The sequence below is a fragment of the Xiphophorus hellerii genome, chromosome 22, assembly GCF_003331165.1.
Source record: "Xiphophorus hellerii strain 12219 chromosome 22, Xiphophorus_hellerii-4.1, whole genome shotgun sequence".
Lineage (NCBI taxonomy): Eukaryota > Metazoa > Chordata > Actinopteri > Cyprinodontiformes > Poeciliidae > Xiphophorus > Xiphophorus hellerii.
Genome location: NC_045693.1, coordinates 29,158,621 through 29,178,056, shown reverse-complemented (window position 1 = coordinate 29,178,056; position 19,436 = coordinate 29,158,621). Strand labels below are relative to the sequence as shown.

Sequence of the window (19,436 nt, the reverse complement as noted above, 5' to 3'; positions counted from 1 at the left end):
TGGCAACTTTTCTCTGCCTTGTGTTTACTTTCCAGACACTTTTATCTTTTACACATATAAAACTATTGCAAACTACAGCTTGATCATAATTCAAAAGCATATATGTCCAAAAATAAATGATAGATCCAGTCATAACTGATTTTCCGGTCCGCTACAGGCGGCTGCCTCAGTGTGTGTTTCCAGTTTTCACCTGTGAGCAGAGCTCCTCTGCTTTCTCCAGCGCTGCTTTCAGATGGCTGTGGTCTGGATGAGACTCTGGAGTGTTTTCTAAGGTCTGCAATCAGAAACAGTTCAAAACAATTCAGACTCAGATTAGAAGGAGGAAACAAAACGTCCTTGCAAATCCGGAATTTTCACGAGAATTTTATGTGCTCTAATGGTACAAACATTTTTGATGATCAGAGGGTAGCGTGTGACTCTCTGCATCGGCTTGAGTAGAAAACTGGACAGAGGCATCCCTTTGCACCTGGGATCCATGGCTAACCTCTGTTGGAAACACAAAACATCAAAATTTATTGTTTTAGTTGCAGTTTCCCACACAAAAATGTTTTTAATACAATTTTGAAGACTTTTGAAGTTATTTCATGTTTAAAGGGGCAGTGCTGTGTGTTTTCCAGGCTCACAGTGATATTTTATAAGACAATCAAGTAACTATGTTAACTTCAGTTGTTAAAAATTGCTATGTATATCAAATATGACTTAAAAGAAATGTTACCATGTAATCTAACGTCCTTGAAATCTTTCTGAAACTCCGCCTTCAGGAAGTGATCAGAGTTCTTACCTTGAGGAAGTCTTTGATCTCAGGATTGTCATCTGTCTTCTGTTGAATCAGCGTGGCCCCGTTCAGCTGACATGAACAGAACCTGCAAAAAAACAAGATGGCTGCTCCACTACACGAAGCAGGACAAAAACTCCTACAGACGGAAAGCGATCCACTTCCTGACCTGATGTACGGCTGCATGTGAGGCAGCTGGTTGGTCAGGATGTCGCCGATCATCTTCACAGGCATCCGATCGCCCTGACATCTTCTTCCTCACCCTGAGAGCCCTGCAAGGAAACCCCGAGTCAGCACATCTGTAGAAACTACAAGAGGCGTATATCTAAACTTTTGTTTAATTGCGTTTATTATAGATTTTTTTTTCCTCACTTGAGAAGTTTGATGTTGCACATGATGAGCTCCTTCCAGTTCACAAAGATCATGGCCACTTCCTTCTCCGTCAGCAGCTCACACTCCAGCAGAGGCTTATGGAAGATCTACACCAACAGAGAAGAAGTGACAGTTTAGTGCAAGGCAGATTTCAAAGAGAGCAAACTGCTGTTTTATGGCGTTTGATATCAATTTATAGCAATGTCTGAACACTGCTTCATTCTGGATATCAAATGTTTGCAGTGTTTCTCAAAGTTCTGACTTTCTGATATTAAATTAGAGAATCTCTAACAGCTGTCCAAATGGAAATTATTGAGCTCATTTTAATTGATCATGTAATGAATTTATTTATTGCTTGATGAGCTAGGCTTTCAGTTTGCTACGGTTGAAGACGATGTTTTCTCAAACTGCTTACGGCTGTTATGAATAAATATTTCTGAGCAGAATTCAGTGTGATGTTTAACAAAATGAATTATAAGATCAAATATTTGGTTCATGCAAGAATTTAAATTCTTCTAACTTACAGCAATTTTAACCTGATAATGTGAGTGAAAATAACAGAATTGTGTTCTTGTTCAACATCTAGGCAGTTTTCTTGCATAATGTGAAATAATTACTTGGTTTTAATTGCAGTATTAATTGTAGCAACCCACTGTTGAAGATAGATGAGCTGTTAGTACTCATCTCTTGTTAAATTAGCTTGATGAACTTTAATCTCTGAGTTTTATAGCTGCCTACTTGAATCTTCAAGGCTGTAGGTGAACATTATTTTTCAAGTTAAAGAGTATGAGCATTATATAATGTACTGCATAAAAGTGAAGTAGAAGGAAAATCATACTTCTACATTTATATTCACCCCCTCCATTCTTATTCCCCTAAATAAAATCTGGAGCAACAGATTTGGAAATTAGTTAATTGAACAGATTCCATCTGTGTAATTTTATCTTTTTTAGCCTACGCAAAATTTATGGTGAAAAAAAAAAAAAGACACTTGAACACTTTTCACCATAATGTTGAAAATGTTCCAAAATTACATTTAAAATATAAAATAGAGCAACACATTGTCAACAGCATTAGAGGTAAAACGAGGCATTTTCAGAGCCAAACTTGTTAAATGGGAAAAAACATTGGAAACAATATCAGAACCGTCCCAAATGAAAAGAAAAGCTTAATAGTGAGCTGATCTTGTTAATAACATAGAAAAAACAGTGTCGCTGCAAGTGACCTCTAGGTATAGCCTGATGAACCCTCATGCCGCTGTGGTTACCTCGGTGACGAGCTGCAGATCGTTGACGTAGTTCTCCTCTGTGACGATCAGCTCGTGGATGTAGCCCTGTCTCTTCCTCTCCATCGGACTCAGCATGTCCAGCAGGTGGAGGTCAGCGCACCCTGAAGGTCAAATGTCACAGAAAAAAAACCAAAAAACAACACACCACCGTCACCCTGGCTTTTCTCAGCAGGAACGGCGCTACATACACTAAGCATAGAAAAAAAGGAAACCATTTTCGGTCATACATACCTGAGATCAACATACAGATACTGGAGTGGCATCTCAGTCAAATGTGACACTGTCAATATGAAGCTCTGTTCACTATGTTTACTACAATGCAGTTTTGTTCTGCGATAAGGACGGTCTGCACTGATGTGTGTGTGAGATGGTGGATGACTTATTGCTGAAGGGAGCTGCAGCGATTCAGCCAGATGAGAAGCCACAGAATGCGCTGTGCTTCAGACAACAGGCTGAACTAATGATAAAACTACATGGACACCAACAACTTTTACACAAAAAAAGAAAGATGTTTTTGTTTAGACCTTAGAAACAACTGGTGCAACTTTTTCAATAAAACCTCATTGCTGAGATGGAAATATTGAATATTATTAGCTGGGAACTATGTTTGTTAGAAACCAAAAGCAAAAAGTCAGAAATTGTTCACAATTGTTTATCACAAGTCATACCACTATTGCAAAATTCACAGATGTATTCATAGATGTTTTCCTAATATTGTGCAGTTCTGGTTAAGAGTTTTAAGGTTATTGTCAAAACAACAGAGGAAACATGACAAAAGGAATTAGATTTAATTAGTTTTATTTGCTATAATGCTAATAATGATTTTCCCACTGACTTTATTTAGACGGGTTCAAACCATTTTGACATGCTAATTTTGGAAAATATTTGCTTTGTTTTATGATTGTATCTTTAAGAACATGCATACTTGCAGAAAGGATTGCTAACCTGCTCTGTTTCCTCAGGTTTTTGAATTGTGAACTGAACGTTACATTAATGTTTCATAAATAAGATGAAAGTGGATTATGTGTAGAACAACTTAAAATATCTAATAGTGATTTATCGATTGCTGAAGTAATTGTCAACTAATTTAGTGATGAATTAATTCTTATTCAATTAATAGTTGGAATAGTTGATAGAATAATCAATTATTAAAATAATTGTTAGTTGCAGCCCTAATGTGAATGACTGAACTAAATACTTTTTACAGAGACGCCATGTGCTGTGAACTGGCTCTGTTTGAATAAAGTTGACTACATTCTGGGAGACTCCCACCTCAGTTAGAAACCCAGTTATACCCAGTTAAAACCAAACTTGTTGGTTCAACAAAGATTACTGGAAATTTACTTTTGCCGGAGGTATGAATAGTTTTTGGTTCGACTGTTTATGAAATGAACTAAAGTTCCTGGCTTACGATTCTAAGCAAAAGGATTGAATAGTTTTGGAATCCACCGTAGAGACAAGCAGTATTGCTTATTTTATTACTCAGTTCTCAATATGAGAAGTATCTTTATAAAATGAATATTTTGTCGAGTTTTAACAATTTAGGTCAATTTATTACACTAAATAGCTATTTTAAAAAGTTGGGTTTTTTTTTAAACAAATGCGTAATAATGTGAATAACAAGGCCAGTTGTCTGCAGTCCATCTTACAGTATTTAATCATCAGAACAAGCAGGCTTCACTGTTTCATAAAGACCTCCACTCATAAAAACAATTCAATAAACACCATCATTCTGTATACTTTGTTCACTCATTCAAGTCTTTTGTTTCCACCATGTTTATTGGTTTCCATAAAAACTGCTCATTTATGCATTATTTTTCGATCGCTCACACATTCATTCATACATGCACTCACTGCCACCTTTCTGATTACATTTGGCTTTCTTAAACCATCAGTTTAGCTACACTTATCCAAATAAAGGATAGCACATTACAGTTTATTAATTATGAATCAAAAAGATCTTATTTATTTATATTTTTTTAACTAAGCAGACTAAACCAGAGTCACGCTGTAACTCAGAGCTTAGCTAAGGTTTTTCTTCCAATAAAACCACTTTGACACATCATAAAAGTTTATTCTACAAATAAAGAACTACGCGTATAAATTCAAACCTTTTTGACCTGTATTATTTTAAATTTTAGAATGATTTCGATAAATGGCAATGGAGACAAAAGTAACTGCAGAGGTTGGGACACAATTGATTTTAGTCATCATATCCTCAACCAAACCGGTGTGGAGGGGCGTGGCTCTGGTTTAGTTGGCTCCTTTCTCTAAACTCATGAGCTCAAGCCTTGATCATCAGTAACCAACTGGTAAAAAAAAAACAATAAAAAAAGGTGAATGTAAATTAGACAAGTTCCCAAAACAAACAAGTCCAGTTTGCTAAACCCCCCAATGACCTTAACTCATCGACCAATCAGAGAGATTGACTTTCAATACTGACTCAATGAGGAACCAATGAGATTCAAGAAGGCTCATAATGCTAATAGATTATTGCTTCCTGTATAAAAATGTATATGTATTTCTATAATCATTTCATTCATTTGTGTTTCTGAGGGTAAACATTAAAATCACAATACTGTCATTTGAATAAACAACAACAAATAACCCTAATACAAACAAGAAATGGCAGTCCCTCTAACACTAGTCTGTTGCTATGTAAAAAAACAAAACAAAACAAAAAAGGTTCATGTCTCGACTGTTACGGGTAATACACTGTAAATAATCTGTCTCAAGTAAAAGCGAGGCAGTGCTGTCTCCCTGTGCATTGGCTGATTCAGTAAAATGACACTAAAACGTGACGCTTTCAGAATGGAATGAGGTGTGGGAGAAATGATCCGCTTGGAACAAACCGATTTCATCGTGGAGATGCACCGAGAAATCTGCCCGCGAATGGAACTGAATGGAACTGAACGGAACTGAATGAAACTAAATAGAACTGAATGGAGCCGAATGGAACTAAATGGAACTGAGCAGAACTGAATGGTACTGAATGGAACCAAATGGAACTAAATGGAACTGAATGGAACTGAATGGAATTGGCCGATTTTCAGCTGGTCAAGTGACCAGTCGATCGACTGGTTGCAAACTCAAAACTCCAATTTTTATATAGACAATTAGTGAATGGATCGTCTAAATGCTACCAGGTTGTCATTAACAACTTCCACAGCCTTTGGTGTGGAAGTTGTTAATGAGAGAAGATGACTAAGTTTCAGCCCTTGTGAAATGTTTTAAAGTGAAGTCAGGAAACTGCTTTTAATTACAGGAAATTGCAACTTTGAGGTTTTGATTATGTCACTCTTTCACCTGTTGGTACTTGTTTGTTTTATACCAACTTTTTCAGATACAAAAAAGTGCAATCTGACTCAGGAAGTCAAGTCACTCCTGACTTTGGGATGTTTTGTCAAACTGTTAAAAAAACAAACCATATGGTTCATGCAAGATACTAGATTTCTCAGGAAATTTTAGAGTTAATTCCAACCATGCTAATAAGAAAGTAAAACGATGTTTTACAACTACTGGTCTCCTTCACATAGCATGACGTTGCATTTGCCACTTGTAATACAAGTACTGATCGCCCATGTCAGTAAAGCTAGATAAATATAGCTCTTAAAGAGGAATTGGAAAAGTCTACAATCAGTAGAAAGTCAGATATAGGAAATTGACCACAAATCTCTGATCGGTGCATCTCTACAGGAGAAAAGTTTTTTTTTTTTTCAGGCTTGTGTGTCATTGATGTTTTAGTAAAACAATACCGTTTCTTTAAAATCTCAGAGGGGTGAAATGATTGTGCATGGCTAAATCATGTTTGCATACAATGCAAAAGGAGCTCAAAGTTAGAAAAAAAAAAGTGTTTTACCAAGCATAAAACAGCACCTGCTTGGTAAGGAACAATAGTACAAAGCATTTTGGCTTTTTTTTTTTTTTTTTTTTTTTTTTAGAAAATGGGGTTAACACCTTTTTCACCAAGTGAAAAACAAAAGTGAAAAGCAGGATAAATATAACTGTGACACTATGTGTGTGTGTGTTAATATTAATATTAAATCAGATGTGCTACTTGGTTTAACCAGGGCAAGAGGAACAATGTTTACCCCTCCAACAAACAAAACCCTAGAAATAAGACGGATTCCTATGTGCAAACGCTATTAATAACTTGGGTAAGAATCTTAAAAAGTCAGATGACTTCTTTCATTGGAATGATTTGGACATCTGAAAGCAGCCCCTGCACAACCACTGCACCCCTAATATCAAATCCACCTGCATGTCATCACGGTGTCCTTATCTTGGTCTAGCTCATTATTGCGTGAATGTCTCCCATCGACATAGCAACAGACAAAACAATAATAATGTAAACAAAACATCAAACATTAATGGATCATTTGAAGTTAATACACAGTCAGAATGGTAAGGTTCTACACATTAAAACATATCTGCTGTGAGTTGTGTGTGGCTGTGTTCTGTGTATCAGGTTGTTTTGTGTAATTTGGTTGCAGAGGAACTTCAGCTCCACTCCGGTCGCTCGTCCCCTTTCCCGCAAGAAGGCAAGCAGCACTGCAGCGCAAGATTTAAGGGGATAGTTCAGCAATTTCTAAGACAGGCAAGAATTTTATCTTTTATTTGCAATAAATAACTCGTCTTAATTTAGTACAAAATCAGATTAGTTGATTTTGGAAGCCTACAGCTAGACCGAGATGGGTTAAGACCTAAGTGATTTATTTTATGAGCTTTTATGCCAGTCATTTTTGATTTGGATGGTTGCTCACACAAAGCCAAGTGATTATTTACACACAAAAAAAGAAGGTAGGAGGGAGTGCGCCACCAATGATCTTCCCGTGGAAACACAAACTGTAACCTGCGGACATACGTGCAACACGTTTAAATAAACATGATTTTATTGATTTTTAAGATGAATTACTTTTACTTTAAGCACGGAATGTTTTCCATGTTCAGAGCATGCTCCAAGCATGCTCTTGCGGTCTCCGTTTCTTGTATAATCGGTTTGTGTGTAAATAAATACTCAATGCAAACAACATATAAAGGCTCATAGAATGAACCTGTTTTCAGCCTCCAGGACCAACTACATAATTCATACTAAACAAAGACTGAGAGAAAACGGATCTATTGGAGGTAAGTTATTACCCGTCTATAGTGTTTTAATAGAACTGGAATTCTCAACTATCCCTTTAACCGTCTGCTGCCATCAGTACTTCTCTTCTCCCTTAGAGCAGGGTGGGGAGGGGGAGGAAGAAAGAGGCAAGAGAAGAGGAAGGGAATCTTTGGCATTGAGGAGAGGAGACAGTTTAACTCTGAGACTTGTCCTCCAGCAGATAGTGGGTCTTTCTGTGAAGCTGTGGGAGGGGTAGGGAGGGGCAGGTTAGTGAGGGAGGGGAGCCAGCACCTTTGACTGTCATGTGACTAAAGCGATGGAAGCAGGGTCAAAACAAAACAAACAAACAAAAAAAAGAGATAGGAATGAGCTGAGTGAATGACTAATGACTAAATCTCCCATAAAGCCACAAAATGACCCACTATCCACTATCCACCCTGCTGCCACAAGGCTCTGTGTGTGTGTGTGTGTGTGTGTGTGTGGGTGAGCGTGCAGTGTGTGTGTGTATACAGTCACTGTGATCCAGTAAAGACCTGTTCATTAGTCCAATCTTAAAAAGGGGAGGAGCTCAACAAGTTCCCCTCCTCTTCTCCCTTCATTCCCAATCGAAACCTCTAGCCAGATGAACCAGAAAGAGATGAAAAGCAAGAAAGGAAGAGGAGGAGCAGGAGGAGTGCTGACTACTGATCTCCCTTCCTGGCGAAGCGTGCCGTTTGGAGAGTTTGGCCAAGTCCGGTCAGAACCATGCATAGACAAAGAGTTCAGGGCGTGTTCGTTTTTTAACGTTACAGTCTGTCTGTGTGTCTGCCTGTCTCTGGCTTCTACAGGTGGAGAGGCGCCATGTCCGGGTCATGTGACCTCTCGCTGCTGTCCCATTGGTAGAGTGGCCTAGTGGGCGTGGCCTAGTGGGTCTCTTTGAGGGCTTTGAGGAGAGGGGGGTTCTGGGTAATGATATGATCCTAGAGAGAGGACGACAACAACAACATCAACAAAAAAAACCCAACTAAACAAACAAAAAAACCAAACAACAACAAGAAACAACAACAAGAACAACGTCTGGTTGGGTGCTAGGTGGGTGGAGCGTGCAGCAAGACAGAGAGAGTGTGGAGGTGCGCCGAGACATGGGACAAGACCAGAGCATCTAAAGCGACAGCAACACACAGCTCACACACGATTTATGGTTTTATTCTCTTCTGCAAAATTCAATAAGTGATTTTCTCACTGCAGAGGAGCTGAATTTCTACTGAGATTAGATTACACTCCGGTGGACTCTATTCAGTCATTAGCAGTCATCAGGGAACTTCTGAAGGCCTTTGGCTCCACTTAGAGAAAAGGGGGCTGAATACTTTTTGCACTAGGGCAATAACAATTCCTCAAATGATTTGAATAGTTTGATTAAAATTCCTTGAGGAAAATTATCTGGCTTGAAGCTTTCTTAAATTATTTTTTACTATTTAGCACACCATATTCCAGCCGAGTGATTATTTAACTTGCGAAATGTTCTCACTTCCGCCAATAAATTGTTGATGAATGCAAAGTGCTAGTAGCAATGCATCCAATTTTCAAGTTCGATTCGGGGTATCTGGGGAGATTTTCTTGAATCCTTAAAATGACTGGCATCATGGAATATGACAGCTTTTTTATTTTTACAAGTGGCGCAAAAAAACTGAACACAGCAGGCGGCTGTGCTGTAGCTGATGCCTAGCGTAAGTGTAGCTTTACGGGCGAACCAGAAAATAAATTTCCTACCATCCCGGTCTCAATAAATGTGTTTGCACACATTCGCTCAGTGACGGTACGTAGCTGGTAGATGTTTCTGAGTGTGACGTAGGAGCCAAATCCAGTCGCGCCATAAATGTCTGGGCAAAGTGAGTGTTCATCTACTAATTTGAGTGAAGTTGAATACATAAACTAAAAACTGGAGTATATACATTTTTTATAAGTGTCTGTGAGACAGATGCTTTACTATTAAATCCAATATGATTTCAGATTTTTGTATCATTAAACTGTTGTTATTACAGGTTAATTTTCTAAAATACAGAAAAGTAATTGTTAAGGATGCACAAATATGAAAATTTGGGCCATTATTGATATCCAATATCAATACTACTGTTATGGCAAAACTTATCAATACTTTTTTTCAGCAATTTTTTAAATTCAATTACTCCATTAAATTGTCAGAATAATGAATATATTACTCAATTACTAAAATAATAATTCACAACAGACCTATTTTGCCCACCGCACTTTTCAGTTTATTTGCACAAACTGTTTGGAATCATGTAAAAAGTCGCTAAGTTAGAAACAGTGGGGTGATTATTGTTAACCGCACAAGTCTAGACGTGACCTGGTGGGCGGTTCTCTCATACGGCAGAGCAAAAGCAGACAAACTGATTTTCTGACCTTTTCAGAGGTAAATAAGATCAGTTTCAAATATACTGGCAGATTGCTGACCTCCCGACGCTAAGAAACTTTGGTTCTGATTTATTGGTGCACCAACAAATCAGATTAGACGAATTCATCTCATCAGATTGTGACAGTACACTAATATACAGGGGTTGGACAATGAAACTGAAACACCTCTCATTTTAGTGTGGGAGGTTTCATGGCTAAATTGGACCAGCCTGGTGGCCAATCTTCATTAATTGCACATTGAACCAATAAGAGCAGAGTGTGAAGGTCCAATTAGCAGGGTAAGAGCCCAGTTTTGCTCAAAATATTGCAATGCACACAACATTATGGGTGACATACCAGAGTTCAAAAGAGGACAAATTGTTGGTGCACGTCTTGCTGGCGCATCTGTGACCAAGACAGCAAGTCTTTGTGATGTATCAAGAGCCACGGTATCCAGGGTAATGTCAGCATACCACCAAGAAGGACGAATCACATCCAACAGGATTAACTGTGGATGCAAGAGGAAGCTGTCTGAAAGGGATGTTCGGGTGCTAACCCGGATTGTATCCAAAAAACATAAAACCACGGCTGCCCAAAATCACGGCAGAATTAAATGTGCACCTCAACTTTCCTGTTTCCACCAAAACTGTCCGTCGGGAGCTCCACAGGGTCAATATACACGGCCGGGCTGCTATAGCCAAACCTTTGGTCACTCGTGCCAATGCCAAACATCGGTTTCAATGGTGCAAGGAGCGCAAATCTTGGGCTGTGGACAATGTGAAACATGTATTGTTCTCTGATGAGTCCACCTTTACTGTTTTCCCCACATCCGGGAGAGTTACGGTGTGGAGAAGCCCCAAAGAAGCGTACCACCCAGACTGTTGCATGCCCAGAGTGAAGCATGGGGGTGGATCAGTGATGGTTTGGGCTGCCATATCATGGCATTCCCTTGGCCCCATACTTGTGCTAGATGGGCGCGTCACTGCCAAGGACTACCGAACCATTCTGGAGGACCATGTGCATCCAATGGTTCAAACATTGTATCCTGAAGGCGGTGCCGTGTATCAGGATGACAATGCACCAATACACAGCAAGACTGGTGAAAGATTGGTTTGATGAACATGAAAGTGAAGTTGAACATCTCCCATGGCCTGCACAGTCACCAGATCTAAATATCATTGAGCCACTTTGGGGTGTTTTGGAGGAGTGAGTCAGGAAACATTTTCCTCCACCAGCATCACGTCGTGACCTGGCAACTATCCTGCAAGAAGAATGGCTTAAAATCCCTCTGACCACTGTGTAGGACTTGTATATGTCATTCCCAAGACGAATTGACGCTGTATTGGCCGCAAAAGGAGGCCCTACACCATACTAATAAGTTATTGTGATCTAAAACCAGGTGTTTCAGTTTCATTGTCCAACCCCTGTATTTGTTGGCACCCCCAGATAGAAAAACCCCAGAAGAAAATTACAAATACATTCATTAATTTTGGGTGAGATACTGTCTTCTAAAACATGTTTAAAATATACGTATGTACTATATACTGCTTAGAGTGGTCCAAGTCAGTGGACGATGTTAACTTGTAACTTTGTTCTGGTGGTTCAGTTTCTTTTCAAACAGAGAAAACTCCTAACAAACCAAAACCTGTCACTACAAACCAGGTGAAGATGTTGAGTCAGATGAGTGTGCGGGTGGGAGAACCAAATATAAATACAGCAAGAAGATGATGTGTTCAGAGTGTGTATAAAATGCAGAAAATTTTGTCATATCAGTTTGTCAATACTATTTCTTTCCAAATTATCTGAACAGGAACTGAACAAATTTGAAAATACATCTTCAAAGTTGCATGGAGCTTTATGCTTTACGAAAAAGAAGCATCTTCATCGCTTTTTAATCTGTTTATGCTCCCAAGAAACAGGAATGCTGTTTATGCTATTATAATGAAGTGTCGTTATAGGGGTGTTATTGAAGAGGGTGGAGCACCTTTATATGAAGTGTGGGCAACCGACAGGAGGAGAGGTCCACCCAATCAATTTTTTTTATTTCATTTTGTTCACATTCAGTCACTAGTGGCCTTTATGAGACAGTAATTCCATAAGAGAGAAGGAAAGAGCGGTGAAACATGGGGTAAAGGTCGCACAGTGGTTTTTTCAGGGTATTTGCAAGTCAGCAAGTCTAATTGAATACATTTTAAGGCATTTTTAATGCCCCCTTGAGTGACATTTAAAACCAAACAAAGTAAATAAAATAAAAACAAAGGGAATGGCTGGCGGATTCTGTTTTATTACAATCGAGCCCAGCAACAACAGTGACATTTCTGGGGTTTGTTCGTGGCTCTTGGCAGCAGCTTTGTGTTTCTCACACTGCATAAGTGAGAAACACATATGCAGCTGAAAAGTTTTTATTATATGGGTTTGCAGCAGAAGTGAGCCAGTTTCGAAAATAAACTTCGTTCAGCCAACTGGCAATACCTTTGCACTTACCCATGATAGACAAAAAATGGTAGCTAGCTAGCTATCAAGCATAAATTAGCAGCTAGTTAGCGGTAGCCTGAACCACCTCATGTCAGAGAATCCAACAAAAGATGTTTGCATGTGACTGAATCTGTTGCATGACAGAAAAGTCCTGCCACCAAAAAAAATGAAATAAAAAATGTATATATGAGATTACACAGTTCTGCCACAACAAAATTTAAGACCTCTGACTAACACATTTAAGGCTAACTTACATTTGTTAATGTTTTTAAGATATATTAAGACCGTAGTTTTCAATTTACATAATTTGTATATGTATGAATTCAATGCATATGTCGTCGGATAATTAGACATGCCACAAATCAGTTTGTGATTTTGGACAATAAAGCTACCATTGAAGTGGGAAAACGAACCAGAGTTCGTATTAAACACATTGAACAACTCGGGTGCAAAAGCACTAAGACTGGATTATTCAGCAACTAACACCCATCCAGCTGGGTCTGGGGAGAAACAAAGTATGAAGCCGTAGTAAAACCTCATGCCTACTGTTGGGTATGGTGAGGAATCTCACCCATTGTCCCATATTGACAAGTGATGCTTGTCAATATGGGATTTTCTTTTTGCTCCCAACTGAATGAATTAAAGGTCAAGTCCTCTGAATTACTCAATATGAAAAAAGATTCATTTATTTTTCTACAAATTCCACAGAGGGTGCCAGCAAATTTGCATTTGCCAGTCCCCGTGTTTAGCTTTTTTTATTTTCTTTTTACTGTATTGTGATGTTTCTGCAGCGCTGTAGAAACTCTTACATTTATGGTGGATCATACTGAAGGAAACCATGCAGAGAGAAAAAAAGAGGTGCTTATACACTGATGCATGCAAATTAACACACATCTACATGCAAATACACAGCATACAAACACACACAGACACCACCCAGAGGTGGTGCATGATGGGAAGGTTATCAAAGAGGCCCAAGAAGTGTGAAGGTGAAAGGTGAAACCAGCCCGGGGTCAAAAAGACTGACAGAGAGGGACAGCATCTCCACACCTGGCTCTGGGTGTGTGTGTGTGCGTGGGGGCGTGTGCGTGTGTGTCAGTGTGTTTGTGTTACACATAATAGATTTCGACTGAACGTTAGTCTGCTCATCTTAGCGCACACTGCCGGTGGAATCCACACTACAGGTGGGGTCGTGTGTGCGCATACTCACACTGCGTGCTTGGGTCTGTGTCTGTCGTCAGTTTGACATAGTTGCTAGGAAACAGGCCCTCCCTCCCGTTCAGTTCTCCTTTCCACCAATCACAGTCGTCCTTGTTGAGCACGTTGATCACCTGGCCCTTTTGGAAGGCCAGCTCGTCGTCGTTCTGGGCCACATAGTCATACATGCCGATCACCTGACACAGAGCTTCATAAAAACCAAAAAGACGGACCAGACATCAACATTTTCAATTTGACACAAAATCTCAAACCAAAAATGACTTAAAAAACAGACTAATCCATTTCTTGAAGCATTTCTTTCCTTTTGTCTGCCCAGACTCACCTTTATTTTTATTGACCTCTACCCTAGCCCAGGTGTCAGAAACCTGTGGCTCTTTGTACCTTCCACAATGACTACAGGGTTTTTTCAGGTTTCACCAACTCAAATGTAAGAATTTTCAATACCATTACTAATGAAATTTAAGACCTGTATTGTGATAAAAATGTACAAATGACAATAAATTGGCAATAAATTTTCCTTAACCATGATAGACATAAAGAAATCTAGCTAACTAGCAAGGGTACATTAGCAGCTAGTTAGAGGTAGCCTCAACCACCTATGAGGAGTGAGGTCCACAAAGACAGATGTAAATGTGTGACGTGCATACCTGTGCTGGCAGGAGCCAGTTTAGGAGGGGTGGGCTCTGTGGGAGTGGTCTTGCTGGTGCTGGGACTCAGAAGCTTCACATAATTGGCTGGGAACCAACCAATCTGCCGCTTTTTCCCCCGAGCCTTCGTCATGAGAAACAGAGAACGACAGCAGATATCAGCTCAACACCAACACTGAGCTGTGACTTTTGAACATCCTTTAGAGCAGGGGTCTCAAACTCCAGTCCTCGAGGGCCGCAGTCCTGCAACTTTTAGATGTGCCTCTGCTGCACCACACCTGAACAGAATAATTAGGTCATTAAGGCTCTGGAAAACTGATCTACACAAGGAGGATGTAATTAAGTCATTTCATTCCAGTGTTTTGTACCTGTGGCACATCTAAAAACTGCAGGACAGCGGCCCTCGAGGCCTGGAGTTTGAGACCCCTGCTTTAGAGCAACTCACTCAAACCACTGCACTTTAATGTTTTTCACCCACAATATTTTGTCTTGATCAAAGAACACCAAACTGTGACTGTAAAACCAAGGTATCAAACTATGATTATTGTGTACCTTTACATAAGGTTTTTGTAGGTTTCAAATTTAAAACTCTGAATTTGATTTGAAAGTAAATTTAATTAATTTCTTAAGGCCTTATTAAGACCATTATGAATTAAATTTAAGACCTGAATCACATCAGAAATGTGCAAAAGAAACAGCCTTAACCACCCTAGTGCCAAGCTTTTTTGAACAGAATGAATGTAGCATTGAATGGGTTGGCAACAGAAGTGGTCCAATGGCAAAGATGAACATCATCCTGCCAATACATTTGCACTTAAACCATGATAGATGAAAAAAAGCTAAAATTTTTTTTTAAAAAGCTACCTACCTCGTTTGCATATTTTTAGCTAGCTAGCTAGTTTTTCCTTCTCCTTCTGTTACCACTGTAGAAACCAGAACAACTGTTTCCTGCTAATATACCCTTGCTTATTTACCTAGCAAGGGCATATAAGCAGCTAGCTACCAGCAGCTACAACTGCCTTGAAGCTGTTGAAGCTGCAGAACGAAAAGAAGAAGCAAATTAAAGCTCAAACAATTGCCTGAAAAAATTCCCACGAGAAAAAAAAACCAACTATAGAATATGAGATTAAATATTAAATATATTTAAAGATCTGAGAATAAGAAATTTAAGGCTATCTTAATTTTAATTAACTTAAGACATTTCAAAGCCTTGATTTAAAATACATCAATCTAAGACCTGTGATGAACATATTCAAGACCAACTTCAATTTCTTTTAAAATGAATTTAATACATTTAAGGCCTTACTTCTAGATGTATGAATATAAGACTTTTTAAGAGTGTGTGGACATCTTGTAGTAATTTTGGCAAAAAATTATAAGGAACTGGCCAATGTTTGTAAATACAGATAAGAACAAATGCAGGTTTTTAACAATTTTTATTTCTTTTCCTGCAATATTTGCATTGAAATTCCACAAGGAATTTGTTTTCCTTCTCACTAGGCTGGAAACTGTGTGCTTTGTAAAAGAAATTATCCATGTGCTTATGTTTATCTTTATTTTAAATCTAAAAAATTGAAATAAAATGATGGCTCTTTAAAAATTACAAGAAATGTCCTAAAGTATATATCTGCCTAAAAAGTTACCTTTTCTCAAAAGGTCATGTGGCCTTATTTTAATGAATTTAAGATATTTTACGGCCTTAATTTTAGATAAATGAAATTGAGACTTTTAAGGATGTGCGGGGATCCTGTTTACAGCTCTAATAAGCATGTTATCCATGTTAATACAACCTGATAGTCATTTGTCCAGGTTGGACAGTGCTGGTGTACCTGCAGCTCGCCCTCCCACCAGCCCCCGGGATTCTTCTTCCTGATGAGGATGAGCTGTCCCGGTGCTAATGTCAGCTGCTCTGCGCCCGTTGCAGTGTAAGCAGCGATCACCTGAGCGATCTCTAAAAGAGGGAAAAGGAAGGAAGAAGATGGGATTTTTTTTACCTTTAAGAATATTACAGTTTGACTAAAAGCAGAAATCAGCATTTTGCAAACGCTCTAATTTAAATGACTAAAAGATGTGAAACAAGTTATAATAAGGTGGACACATAGATTGGATTAGATTTAGTAATCTAAGCCAAGTCTGATTTATTAGAACAAAGAGTCCAGTTATGGATAATAAAAGAAAAATCTCACCTGGTTTCTTCCCCAAACTTCCCGTCTTCCCTGCTGGTCCCAGGGACTGAAAAAGGGAAATTTATGACAATTAAAAATAATAAATAAATAAAACAAAATCCTGCAAATGTTCCCAAATTATAATTTTAGCCCAGACTAAATAATCTGAAACAAAGGTTTCAACCTCTGGCACTGAGTCACGTGGTTTGACGTAGTTGGAAGGAAAGACTCCAGTCTTTCCCCCCACCATGCCCGTCCACCAATCCCCTTCTTTCCTGGTCACCACGACGATGTCTCCTTGCTGGAAACTAAGGTCCCCCTGTTCATTGCTCTCATACGTGTACATGGCCACATATTCTGGAGAAAAGCAGGAGGAAAAAGTCACCACTCTCTCTAGAGAAAGTCAGGAAACGGTAAACGTTCTTTATAGAGTTACCTTCTCCAGATTCGGAAGGTTTTGCTGGAGAGGATGAGGGTCGTTTCCCATTGGGCGGACTCTCCGATATTCCAGCTTCACTGGGGAAATGAGGGCAAACAAAATGAAATGATTCAAGCTAATTTCCAAAGATCCATCACAGTTTTCCATATTTCGGCAAACACTTCCAGATCTGACAAAAACAAAATGCGGCCGGAAGCAGTCTGGTTAAGGTGGTGTTCACCAAACACCAAACAAAAGTGTGACAAAAAAATCTGAAGGCCCTCTGTCATTTTGGCCACTTACAATTCACACTCCTGACCACTTGGTGCAGAAGTGCAAAGTAATCTTCACTTGGAGAAATGTTCCCCGATTTCAAAACACTGGCTGAAGTGGCTCTTGTAATTCCAGTCTCCATTGTTGCAGCAGAATGCAGACGCAGCGTTCAGATCAACATCAAAACCTTGAGATGTTTGATTAAGCACAAATTGCCACACAATTCAGGTTCATGTGGAAGTTGTGAGACTGTGTTCAGACCACAGCAGGTCGTTCATGATTTAAGTATCATTTAATTAGATTTTTTAATACCTAGTTCCTGGGGCCACCTGTATTTATTTTCTTCATGTGTGATGGCATCATGTGGTAAAAACAGATTATGATGGGATTTCTTTTTTGACACCAAAAAAAATAAGGAAAAAAAAAAGTCAAGTATAACCTCTGAGTACAACATGAATTTAAGATAAAGATTCCCCTTTTTTTTGGGCATCACTGAATTGGATCAAACATTATTTCATTGTCATCGATACATTGCCATTCTGAGAGGACTGTGGTGTGACAGGCTCTTCTAAACTTACTTAGTGTTTTTGCTGCGGACTGCGGCAGCAGCGGCAGGGGCAGCAGAGGGAATCGTCATGTTGGCCGAGATGAGCTTGACGTAACTTTTGGGGAACCAGCCTCTTTGTCCGTTCTGAAGCTCACCTAGCCACCACATGTCCTGCTGCTCCAATACTGTTATGATCTGCATCAAAAACAACGTTACCGCTTTCAGACCAACAACTTCATACACGAGTCCATAGTTCATTACATTTCATTTTTTATTTCATTCACTCAACAAATATGAATACTTCATGTAACAAATAAAAGAAATAATTTATGATTTTCACATTTCTTTTAAATGCAGAAAGAGGTTTAGATTGCTTTAGATCGCTGTCAAGGTTGTTCCATAAACTGACACCTTTAACTGAAATGCATCATTCTGTCGTCGTCTGTCTGAATATAAATTTTGGAGACGTTCGATGTGAGAGAACATTTGGTGGAGTGGAAACGGCGCTACGTCTGTGAAATATGACATCTTGGTAGCGCAGCGGCGGTTCAACAGTGAGATCAGAACCCTGCGTTTTCCACTGTTGGTTATCTAATCCGATGACTTACATTATTTTTCAGGTTATTTGCTTAGCTTTCTGAGAGTCATGATCAACTGGATGAGAATTGTGCGTTGATTCTCATCCAGTTGATGAGAATTGACTGGATGAGTCAATTCCAGTGACTTTTTTTCTGTAGTGTGCCTCAATGTAGCCATAGTCTGTCAGGTGCTTGTTTTTTTAGATGTCATATTAGATTCATTGTGTTGATGCATTTTGATGTGCTTCACCCGCAGATATTATTTCATCGCAAGACGCAAACTCCACTCCATCACTCTCAGAGCGCTAAAGTTCCACACAACATTGCTTAGGATTTGCTGCCGTGAGCCGTGTGAAGGAAAGGGGGAGACACGCTGCACACTGGCTTCTGAGGGTTGCAAAGTACGAGATGTAGGTGATCAATTTTTGTGATTGGCAATAAGAGAGAGTTATCACCGATCACCGATCATACACGTTTTCACGGAAATCGGCTGATTATGATCGGTGGCAGATCGATCAGGACGTCACTAATGTATAGCACTTTAATATTTTCTCCTGAATAAAATCAGATTGTAATCCACAAATAAGATGCACTTAAGAAATTTAGAAAGCATACTAATATTGTTAACATACATAAGAAAAAGTAGAGGTCCAATGATCAATCCTTGTGGTACTCCTCAACTAATATCCTGTACAGCAGATTTTCTGTTATCTTCTACAAACTGTTTTCTGTCCTTCAGGTACCTAGTTATTGTAAACACGGGATTGAACAGCGACTAGATGGACTGCTACCTCATTTTTGTTGAAGTTGAGGTGGTTGTCCTTCTTGGCTCTCCAAGGATACAAGGCCTGGGCCTGAAGTCCCTCCACCTTCTCCCCCTAAACAGAAAACACAAAAAACGTAGGATTGAAGCAAATTACAACTATCTGTCTTTGCATAGCGAATGATTCATTTTCTCCTTTTTTCATACCTGTCCTAGTACAGGAGAAGGTGAGGAGCCTGTTGTCATCGTGGCAGGCGTGAAGGCGGAGCGTTGCCGTAACTGTGCTGATGGAACGCTGAGAGAGGGATTCTGATTGGCTGAGGAGGTAGGCCAGGCGTCCCATCCCTCACTGTCTGACTGGCTCGCTGTGCTGGATGGCCAACTGACACAAAGGAATCAGACGATCAGGCTACAGC

The 19,436-nt window shown here is 39.3% G+C and overlaps 1 protein-coding gene across 1 annotated transcript in view; it reads right to left on the bottom strand.

The window, feature by feature from the left end:
• itsn1 (intersectin 1 (SH3 domain protein)) overlaps positions 1–19,436 on the bottom strand; it is a 61,558-nt gene that overhangs the window by 9,442 nt on the left and 32,680 nt on the right. Inside the window, 16 exon segments of the mRNA XM_032554133.1 lie at positions 191–274; positions 388–486; positions 782–863; positions 945–1,018; positions 1,020–1,047; positions 1,148–1,254; positions 2,415–2,536; positions 13,622–13,816; positions 14,277–14,400; positions 16,106–16,227; positions 16,463–16,508; positions 16,626–16,798; positions 16,878–16,957; positions 17,711–17,874; positions 19,049–19,135; positions 19,228–19,402. Coding sequence (XP_032410024.1) covers positions 191–274; positions 388–486; positions 782–863; positions 945–1,018; positions 1,020–1,047; positions 1,148–1,254; positions 2,415–2,536; positions 13,622–13,816; positions 14,277–14,400; positions 16,106–16,227; positions 16,463–16,508; positions 16,626–16,798; positions 16,878–16,957; positions 17,711–17,874; positions 19,049–19,135; positions 19,228–19,402 — 1,762 coding nt within the window.